Source organism: Giraffa tippelskirchi, chromosome 3 (assembly GCF_054371585.1).
Source record: "Giraffa tippelskirchi isolate mGirTip1 chromosome 3, T2T-mGirTip1v1.2.pri, whole genome shotgun sequence".
NCBI classification, from domain to species: domain Eukaryota; kingdom Metazoa; phylum Chordata; class Mammalia; order Artiodactyla; family Giraffidae; genus Giraffa; species Giraffa tippelskirchi.
Window position 1 is genome coordinate 164,419,417 of NC_137277.1, and position 9,343 is coordinate 164,428,759.

The 9,343-nt window shown below is 52.6% G+C and overlaps 1 protein-coding gene across 2 annotated transcripts; it reads left to right on the forward strand.

Annotated features, from left to right (window-relative positions):
• Positions 1 to 847, forward strand: LOC145543224 (CD63 antigen-like). Of its 2 annotated transcripts, none has more exons than XM_081584090.1 (2): positions 1 to 82; positions 131 to 847. In XM_081584090.1, exons 1-2 carry the CDS (start codon positions 8 to 10, stop codon positions 719 to 721), a joined length of 666 nt encoding a protein of 221 aa, XP_081440216.1. In that variant the 5' UTR covers positions 1 to 7; the 3' UTR covers positions 722 to 847. The 2 variants fall into 2 exon arrangements, with proteins under 2 accessions (XP_081440216.1, XP_081440217.1); XM_081584091.1 differs by having other exon boundaries at positions 8 to 337; positions 428 to 847.
• Positions 848 to 9,343: the final 8,496 nt, after the last annotated feature.

Genomic DNA, 9,343 nt, shown 5'->3' on the forward strand with positions numbered 1-9,343 from the left:
GGCAGCCATGGCGGTGGAAGGAGGAATGAAATGTGTCAAGTTCCTGCTCTACGTTCTCCTGCTGGCCTTCTGCGCCTGTGCAGTGGGACTGATTGCTGTGGGCGTAGGAACCCACCTTGTCCTGAATCAGACCATCACCCACGGGGCCACCCCTGGTTTCCTGTTGCCCGTGGTCATTATCGCAGTGGGTGCCTTCCTCTTCCTGGTGGCCTTTGTGGGCTGCTGTGGAGCCTGCAAGGAGAACTACTGTCTTATGCTCACGTTTGCCATCTTCTTGTCCCTTATCATGCTAGTGGAAGTGGCTGCAGCCATTGCTGGCTATCTGTTTAGAGACAAGGTGAGATCAGAATTTAATAAGGACTTCCGGCAGCAGATGCAGAATTATCCAAAAGACAACCAGACGGCATCGATTCTGGACGAGATGCAGAAAGATTTTAAGTGCTGCGGGGCGGCTAACTACACAGACTGGGAGAAGATCCCGACCATGATCAATCGAGTCCCTGACTCCTGCTGCATAAATGTCACTAATAACTGTGGGTTTAATTTCATCGTGAGGGACATCCATACTGAGGGCTGTGTGGAGAAGATTGCGGTCTGGCTGAGGAAGAATGTGCTGGTGGTGGCTGCAGCAGCCCTGGGCATTGCCTTTGTGGAGATCCTGGGTATTGTCTTAGCATGCTGCCTTGTGAAGAGCATCCGAAGTGGCTATGAGGTGATGTAGGGGGTCTGTCTCTTCCGCCCCCTCATCCAGGAGAGTGGGGTAATATACTCCAGGTTTTTCAATTAAACGGATTATTTTTTCAGACCCCCCCCCAAAAAAAATAAATAAAATAAAATAAAATAAAAATAACAATTTGGGTGCTCTTTTTGTCACTTGGCATTATTTTATAGGAACTGTTCTTTGTTTCTATACAGTGACTGTATTTGTCATTGTAATGCTTGCACAGTATTCTATTGAACGATCAGATCATACTTGGTTTAACTAAACCCTATTACTGGCTAAGTACTGCATAAACTTCTAGATCTTCACCTACATAGAAAAACATATTTATAATTACATTTGTATGCATAGAGTAAGTTCTTTTTTTCCCCTTAGGTAGCTTACACTGGGTATCACCCCAGAGGTAAAATCATGCAAAGCATATGATCAGTTTTGTCAGCATGCCTTCTGGAAAGCATGGTCAAATTTATAGTGCCACAAGCAATATGCAAGGGTTTTCTTGGTCAGTTTTTAATTTAGAAATATCTTCTAAAATTTTGTTACTGACTTAACAAGTTGATGTTCTTCTTGGTTCTAATAATTTTTAAATTTCCAGTTCTGTTATCGGAGAAGGCAATGGCACCCCAGTCCAGTACTCTTGCCTGGAAAATCCCATGGACGGAGGAGTCTCGTAGGCTGCAGTCCATGGGGTCGCGAAGAGTCAGACACGACTGAGCGACTTCACTTTCACTTTTCACTTTCATGCATTGGAGAAGGAAATGGCAACCCACTCCAGTGTTCTTGCCTGGAGAATCCCAGGGACGGGGGAGCCTGGTGGGCTGCCGTCTATGGGGTCGCACAGAGTCGGACACAATTAAAGCGACTTAGCAGCAGTTCTGTTATGGTGACCTTGCAAAAAGTATTCTCTTAAGGCCCAGGTAACCAGTGTCCCATCTTGCCAAGAGATGGCGCTGTGACTCTGTGCTTAGGCTTCCTGAGACAGCCTGTGCGGTTAGCGGTGGGCTGTGTGTGTGTGTGTGTGTGTGTGTGTTCCAGGAGAGGGAATGTCAAGAAATCCTCTGGTTCCCCCCCACTGGAACTCCAGTTTCACACCTGAGGTCAGAAAGACCTGGTTTTGGTGAGGAGGTGACACCCCACCTACTGAATCTGCTTTGTCCCCACCAGCAGTGTATCTACCACCCTCTCAAACTCAATAAAACCCAAGTTCCACTGCAGGCCAGACATAGACCTTGTTGCTGTTCAGGCACTAAGTCCTGTCTGACTCTTTGTGACCCCATGGACTTCAGCACGCCAGGCTTCCCTGTCCTTCACCGTCTCCCAGAGTTTGCTCAGACTCCTGTCCATTGAGTCAGTGATGCCATCCAACCATCTCATCCTCTGTGGCCCCCTTCTCCTCCTGCCTTCAGTCTTTCCCAGCATGAGAATCCTTTCCAGTGAGTCAGCTCTTCGCAACAGGTGGCCAAAGTATTGGAGCTTCAGCATCAGCATCAGTCCTTCCAATGAATGTTCAGGGTTGATTTCCTTTAGGACTGACTGGTTTGACCTCCTTGCAATCCAAGGGACTCTCAAGAATCTTCTCTAGCACCACACTTTGAAAGTATCAATTCTTTGGCGCTCAGCCTTCTTTAGTGTCCAACTCTCACATCCGTACACGACTACTGGAAAAACCATAGTTTTGACTACAGGGACCTTTTGTAGGCAAAGTGATGTCTCTGCTTTTTAACATGCTGTCTAGGAGCAAGCATCTTCTTTTTTTAGTGTCTTCTAATTTCATGGCTGCGGTCACCATCCACAGTGATTTTGGAGCCCAAGAAATAAAGTCTGTCACTGTTTCCATTTTTTCCCCATCTATTTGCCATAAAGTGATGGGACTGGAGACGTAGATAACACCCTCTCAAAAACTCATAAGCAAGTGGAGGACAAAATCAACTTGAAATGCTGTACTTCCTATAAAACAGCTTCTAAGTGCTCTGAGGGATTGGGAATCTGAAAGATTGCCTCCAGCTACAGGGTGGGGTCTTGGCGGACGTGGGGGTTGAGCTGGGTCAGCTGGGACAGGAGGCAGGTGAGCAGAGCATGGAGGGGAGGAGGTGGGGGCCTGACCAAGAACCATTGTGAGTCTGGAGCTCTGGTGGAGACTGCTAGGCAGATGAGGTTGGGGAGACCCCAAGAAAGCCCAATTGTGGTGCGGCCTGAATGCCACGCCAAGCAGCATGGACTTGGTTTTGTAAGTGGTATGCTCATGAAAGTGTCACAGCAGTAAAATGGTGGGGTTATCCTCGTGCTCTGGCAAAAGTAGCCTAATATCTAACTGAGTCAGTGGTTTTGCTAAGCGTGTTCTGTGGATCCATCAAGGACCATAGCCCACCAGGCTCCTCTGTCCCTGGGATTTCCCAGGCAAGTATACTAGAGTGGGTTGCCCTTTCCTTCTTCACAGGATCTTTCTGACCCAGGGATCCAACTAGTGTCTCCTGCATTGGCAGGCAGATTCTTTATCACTGAGCCACCTTGGCTTCTGTGAAAGCATGATGCTTTCCTCCCTCCTGCCTCTGTGGCCCCTCCTCAGTCTCCTTTTCAGCCTCTTCCCCTTCATCCGGCCATGAAACACTACTTCATGAAGGCTGCTCTCACTCCGCACTCTCCCCTGGGCTCAGGTTAATTACACCCTACCTCAAGATGACTCAGGCCTCCCCTCTGAGCTCCAGACCCATATATCCCATTGCCTCCCTGACAGTTCCTTGTGAATGTTTTCAAAGCATCTTTAATTCATGTCCCAAACTCTCCCACTCAAGTTTGCCAAATGTTGGTCCTCTTCCGGTGTTCCTCGCCTGAGTGGACATCCCACCATTCATTCTGTTGTGGGGCCAGTTAAAAATCTCAAGTCTCTTGCCCTCTCCCTCTTCCTCATCCCATTTCCAACCTCTCCCCAAGTCCATTGACCCCACCTCCCCCACAGCAGTCAACACTGTGGGCTTCTTTCCTCACCTCTGTGTGGTCCATGTAGGTGGAAGCTGCAAAGGCTTTCCTGGACTACTTAGGGCCACTGTGGAATCTCCTAACTGATCTTTCATGCACTCTGGCTCCTCTCCAACCCCCTCTTTTCAAAATGGAGAGCTGATAGTGTCACCCACTGTCCCAGTGAAATCTCCACTGCTTCCCATTGCTTAAAATTTTTTTTTATTAAGATGATACAGAAAACAATATAGAACCAATGTACAAATGAAACACTCGTGAAACCAGCTGCCATGAAAGGAGGCAGAACTTGGCTACCATCCCACTCCATGTGCCCTCCAAAGAAAAATACCACCGTCCCTCACCCCCAGAGAAACTACTAATCTGACTTTTATGGTAAGCATCCACAGATGCTTCTTTGTCATCCAAGCATGCATCCCAAAATGTTATTAGAGTTCCCAAAATATTTTGCCTGTTTTTTTTTAATTTATGTCTGTTAGTTCTCTTTTAATCTAGCAGTTCCCCTCTTTTATTCTCCCTTCTTCAAATGTATTTAAAAGAATTCCCTTTGCTTTTAAAGCAAGAAAAAATTCCCTTCCATTCCTATAAGGTTTTACTTGGTCTGATCAACCCCCACTCCAGTCCCTCCAACCTCTTTCCCACCAGGCTGCTTTCTACTCTCTTGTCAACCTCAAGCCAACATTGAGTGAGTGCTCCCCACCCCCACTCTGATGCCTTCTTCATATCCCTGCAGGGCTTTTACAAGGCTGCTCCCTTGGCCAGAAATACTCTTCCCTCCCTTGTAGCTCCCAGTTAATTCTGACTTATTTTTATATTTCACTTGGGGGGTTCCCCCCTCTGAGAGGCCTTCTCCACCTTCCCTGACTTGATCAACCCTCCTGCCTGAGCCTTTCACAGTACTCTCTCTTCCCTGAAGCACAGGTCAGAGTTGTGATTTTTCCATTTGTTAGTGAGATGACATGATTAAAAACCGTCAGCTGCATGAAAGTGAGGATTATGTTTGCTTTTGCTCACCATTGTCTTTCCACTATTTAGCTGGGTGCCTGCCACATCGGTGGAGAAGGAAATGGCAACCCACTCCAATATTCTTGCCTGGGAAATCCCATGGACAGAGGAGCCTGGAAGGCTACAGTCCATGCGGTCGTAAAGAGTTGGACATGACCAAGTGACTAAATAACAACAACAACTGGCACATAGTATGTGTTCTATAAAAAAATTGCTGACTGTAGTCCAGGGAGAGAGAGCCAGCAGACACCAATGCGGTTAGGAAGGAGTCTGGGTCTGGAGACCTGGGTGGAGGAGATCTGATTCCCTGAGAGGTGAGGGCTGAAGCAGTGAGGATAGGTGGTGTGACCTGGGAAGGATAGTGTGAGAAGAGGATGAGGACTTGTCTCCAGGACCCCAGAGGCCATGCCAGGGATCTTCTACCTACCCCATGGCCTCTAATGCTGGAGCCAGGCCTGGACGAGGATGCCTGGGGAGGCTCCTGGGCCCAACCACTCCTCCTTGGGGCCACTGGGGCTGAACTAAGTGGAAACAAATGTTCCCTGGCTTCCCACCAGCCCAGTCCTGGTGGGCGAGCAGCAGTCCCTCCCTCTCAGCCTCTGCTTCCCCTTCCCCCTGTCCCACCCTCCCACCCCCCGAGTTCTTTCTCCCTTTGACTGATGGAGTGATCGGAAGGCTGGAGCATGGATAGGATTGAGAGATTTGGAAGATACAAGGCAGGTGGGTTCTATGGGGAACCAGGGCCTGGGGTGGTTACCTTGGACAAATGCCCAGAGGCAATCTCAGGGGAAACTTGACCTAGACTGGCTAAAGCTGGGAACCAGGCGTTTGAGTTCCCACTCTGGGCTGGAAAGGCACATTCTCATGACTTCAGGTGGGCTGGGAAAAGTTGGACTAGCATCTGGGATTCAGAAAGGAGAGGACAGCGGTTCTTCCTTTCTTCTATCTTTTTCCTTCTCTCCATCTCTCTAGAGGGCTGGTCTTTCCTCTCTCTCTTCTCCTGGGACCCAGAGACCCAGGGCCCTGAGGAATTCTCAAGTCCCATCACCACCCTAAAGGAATGAGAGTTAGGTCTCATGGCTGGAGAAGGAGGGAGGGAAGATGGTGGGAAGGGAGAGGGAGAGAGGGAGAGAGAGAGGTGCTTGGGAGGGGAAGGGTCACAGGCCCAAATTCCTGGGCTCCTGCAGCTTCAGTCATTTTGAGAAACAAAGAAACAGAGAAAATGATTTAGAGACAGACACAAACAGAGACCAAATTATGGAGATGGGAAAGACGGGAAAAGACACACAGAAAGACAGTGAGAGAGAGAGAGAATCCGACAGAGGGCTCCGCTTTCCCCTGCAGCGAATCTGATGTTATCTGTCCCCAGCTGCCTCTCTCCCCCTCCACAGTCCCCACTTCTGCCCCTCCTTCTTCTCTAACCCCACAGCCAGACAACCCTGTTTCTCCTTCCCACCTCTCTTTTGGACAAGCCTAGACCTAAGGTGGAGGGATGGGGGAAGAGGTGGAGGGGCCTGGAGGACAGAAAGAGATCAGAGTGGCACCACCCCATCCATGCTACAGAGGTGGTGTGTGTGTGCACATGTGTATGTGCACGTGTGTGCGTGATCGCCAGGAAAGCCAGCGTGTGTCTCAGTCTGAGCCAGCCCACCTATGTGGCCAGCCCTACCTGTGGATAAAAGTTACCCAGCATTGTCTAGGAGAGGCGAGGTGTCCTGTGGTTTCTGCGGGGCTATCTGGAAACCTATGCTCAGCTGTGGGTGGGTGTGAGTGTGTATGCATGTGCATGCATCTTGATCTGTCTTTGTGTGCTTCTGTTTCCATCTCCTAGTTTCCCAGCCCTTCTCCGTGGAGGGTCTTCCAAGGTGCCAGTGATGGCTTGAAGCCTCAGGAAAATCTGAACTCATCTCTGTGAAGGTTTGAGGGCTTCAGAAGTAAAGTCATGGCTCTCTCTCTGCCCAGATGCCAGCCAACTCCTAGATGGGAGTGCAGAGAAGGCAGAAAGCAGTGGGCAGAGCAAGGTTGCCCTTGGAATAAAGGTCTTGAGAATTGAGGCTTCAGGAGACCTGCCCATCACAGACAGCAGCCCACCCCTCCCTGCCCCAGTGCTTCCACAGGCACTAGTGCACCAGCTGATTCTGGAATGGGATTCTGGGGTGCTTGAGTTGGAGGAAGGATGAGGACTTGGGAAATCCAGGGGTGGCTAAATATTCTACAAAGTCTGGCCAGAGAGAGTTCTGCAGGAGGGGTGGGGTGTTCTATGTGTGTTTGTAGGAAAGGTGGGGGGTGAGGGCAGAAAGGCCGCCTGCGGGGGAGAAGGCTTCTTGGCAAAAGCCCCAGTTTCCTGAGCTGATCCCTGCTCCCTGCCACTGCTCCCAATTCTGTTGTTTCAATAACATCATTTTTATCCACCCCGCAGAGAGACCGTGTCTTAGGAGGGGGAGGTGAGGGGCAGGGCTAGGGCATGAGGGGGTGGTAGTGGAGAGAGGCTGGGGTCTGGAGGGAGCAGGGACCAGATTTGGGGCGCTCCCTCCTCAGCAGAAGCAGGGCGGTCCCAGAGCCCTGGTCCCCTGATGACAAAGACAAATACATTAAAATTCTTGCCTCGGAGAAGAATGCAGAATCAGGAGAGCATTTCATAATCTGCAATAACAGTAGCAGGGTGGGGGCGGGGGGGGGACAGAGCGTTCGGAACCCAGGCAGTGGTTCCCAGGGGATTGGTCATTGGCCACCTGCAGCCTCTAGGAACCCCCTCTGCCCCCCTCCCACTCAGAGCCCTCCAGACGCCTGTTCAGCACCATCTGGCCTGAGTGTGGGCCCAGCCTTGGCTGAGTTGTTGAGTGTGCAGGGTCCGGAGTTGGCACTGCCCTACAGAAACAGCAACTGGGTCCAAAATTAAGAGGTGCAGGGGCTGTGCCTGGCGTCTGGTTGCTATTAAAGGCTAAAATGGGAGGGGCTGCACTTGGGCCACGCCCCCTACCTCTCTCAGCCACTAGCCCCCGTCTCTAGAGCACTCCAGCACCCTCACCAGAAGAACTCTCAGTGCCCTGGACAAGGGGTTAGACTGATTCAACCTGGTCACCACGGCCCTAGGGTGGGAGTCCTAGCAAACCCAGGGGCTTCCCTTTGTGCCTGGGCCAACGTTTCTCCATTTCTTTTCTCTTCTCCACTTGCTCATCCTTCCTTTCCCAGATCTGCCTCCTCCTCTGGGACCCGCATCTATGGTCTTTCTTTACACCCCTAGCCCATCTTGATCCACTTGTCCCTACACTCAGAATCGTGGCTTCTCTCTGCTCACCAGGGTGTTTCTCTTATCTCTCTTGGCAGTGACTCTACTCCCCAAGTTCAGGTGCTCCCCACTCCCCCCGCCACACACACACACACACTCCAGAAGATCAGGAGCTTTCCTCTGGACCCCTGAAGCTTCTGCCACATGGGCTTGAGGTCCTCCATGGTTCTCTCCAGACAGGAGCACCCTTACAGCTTGATGGCTGCTCTGGATAGAGGTGGAAGAGAGACTGGTCCTTGCCATGGAATGTCCCGCACCACCTGTCCCTCTGTACCCCCGGGGCACACGGGGCGGGAGCGGGGAGCAGGGACTACAGCTCCCTGCCAGCCCGCTTGGCGTGATGAATGGAGCTGTCCTTCCTCTCCACGGGGGCCTTTGATCTCCCCTCTTGGGGAGGGGGCCAGGGGCATCAAAGACATTTTTGTGGCATTAGAGAATCAGATAAAACGCCATCTCACCTGCAGCTGCCCTCCCACCCGCTCCGGCCCCGGCCAAGTTGGGGGAGCAGCAATGAGGCAGGGGCCCTCGGACCCACGAGGCCCGCCTACAGCGAGTCCTGACTCTTCGCTCTGCAACCTCCACTCTGTCGCTCGTTTGCACGTGCCAGCGCTTGATCGCAGGCCATAAAGAGGTTCCTCTCTCTTGCTGTCTAATCTGCCCTCCCGCACCTCCTCCCCTGAGCGCCGGCCTGATGAGGCGGGGGCTGGGGAGCAGAGTGGAGGCCTATCGCTTCCTCCCGTGCTCAAGAAAAGGCTGAAAAAGGGGGCATGCGGCGCGGAGGCGGGGTCCGGTCAGAGGTGATCCCCTCCGGAGTCTGCCCATCGGGCCATCGAGTTCGACACCCCTCCCCGGAGCACCCAGCGCAGAGGCAGACTGCGTCTCCCGGCCCCCGCTCCAGCATCCCACTCCGCACCGCCCCCCAACCCAAACTCCCTCATTCCTGGGAAGTTTTCTCTCTTTACAGTCAACAAACCTGTCAAACGTCTCCCTTCCAGCCCGTCCCCCATTCCTTCACTCCTCTTCCTTCCCCCCGCTTACCCTTCTCCACCCTGCTTCCCCGCCCCTCCTTGCCCCCGACTCCGAGCGGCGGCGGGGGGCTCCCAGGCCTTGAGAGAGGCGAGGTGAGGGGGCGAGGCAGGCGGATCCCTCAGCCACGAGCGTGCTCGGGCTCCGCCCTCCGCCGAGCTCCGCGCCCGCCGCCCCAGGGCGCTCGGCTCCCTCCCGAGAGTCCCGCCGCCTGACTGTCGCAACTGCCACCCCCACGGCCCCCCTGCCCCCCGCCCCCGCCCCGGCCCCGCTCCCCTCCCACCCCCGCCCCCAGCTCTGATTTCTTCTCCCGAGCGAGCTCGGCAGGA